The sequence below is a fragment of the Haliaeetus leucocephalus genome, unplaced genomic scaffold (genome assembly GCF_000737465.1).
Source record: "Haliaeetus leucocephalus isolate CR32 unplaced genomic scaffold, Haliaeetus_leucocephalus-4.0 Scaffold406, whole genome shotgun sequence".
NCBI classification, from domain to species: Eukaryota; Metazoa; Chordata; class Aves; order Accipitriformes; family Accipitridae; genus Haliaeetus; species Haliaeetus leucocephalus.
The window spans coordinates 9,714,438-9,715,168 of NW_010972842.1; the positions used below are offsets into that span (position 1 = coordinate 9,714,438).

The 731-nt window shown below is 71.3% G+C and overlaps 1 protein-coding gene across 1 annotated transcript in view; it reads right to left on the bottom strand.

The window, feature by feature from the left end:
- Window positions 1–729, bottom strand: part of AVPR1A (arginine vasopressin receptor 1A) — a gene marked incomplete at its 5' end in the record, with an annotated part of 2,442 nt that extends 1,713 nt beyond the window's left edge. Inside the window, one exon of the mRNA XM_010574119.1 lies at window positions 1–729. This exon is cut by the window's left edge and continues 193 nt beyond it. Coding sequence (XP_010572421.1) covers window positions 1–729 — 729 coding nt within the window.
- Between the last annotated feature and the right edge of the window lie 2 nt (window positions 730–731).

The following is a 731-nucleotide window of genomic DNA, read 5'->3' on the forward strand; positions in this document are numbered from 1 at the left end:
CCCGCCGCCCGCCGCCCGCCCCGGGTGCGTCTTGCCCCTGACGTTGCGCCAGATGCGGTAGCAGATGAAGCCGTAGCAGGTGACGAGGATGAGGACGGGCGCGACGAAGATGCCGCCGGTGATCCAGGTGACGTAGGCGCGGGGCCCCCAGGGCATGATGAAGTGGGCCCAGCAGTCGTAGACCTGCGAGCCGCGCTCCACCTCGCTGAGGGAGAAGATGAAGTACTGCGGGGTGCTGAGCAGCAGGCTGAGCGCCCAGGCCGCCGCGATCATCCCGTAGGAGCGCTTGGTGGGCTGCTGCAGCGTCTTCAGCGGGTGGCAGACGGCGATGTAGCGGTCGGCCGTCATGGCCACCAGCATGTACGCCGAGGCGAACATGCCGAAGACCTGCAGGTGCTTGACGACGCGGCAGAGCCCGTCGGGGCCGTGGAAGCGATGGGTCACCTCCCAGCAGAGCTGGGGCAGCACCTGGAAGAAGGCCACCACCAGGTCGGCCAGGCTGAGGTGGCGGATGAAGAGGTGCATGCGGGACGCCTTGCGGGGCGTGCGCCGCAGGGCCAGCAGCACGCTGCCGTTGCCCACCACCGCCACGGCGAAGGTGACGGCCAGCACGGCGATCTCCAGCTTCGCCAGCTCCTCGTCCCGCCCGAAGGGGTCCCAGCCGCCCAGGCTGCCGTTGGGCGACGCCGACCAGCCCTGGGGGCTGCCGCCGCCGCCGCCGCCGCCGCCGG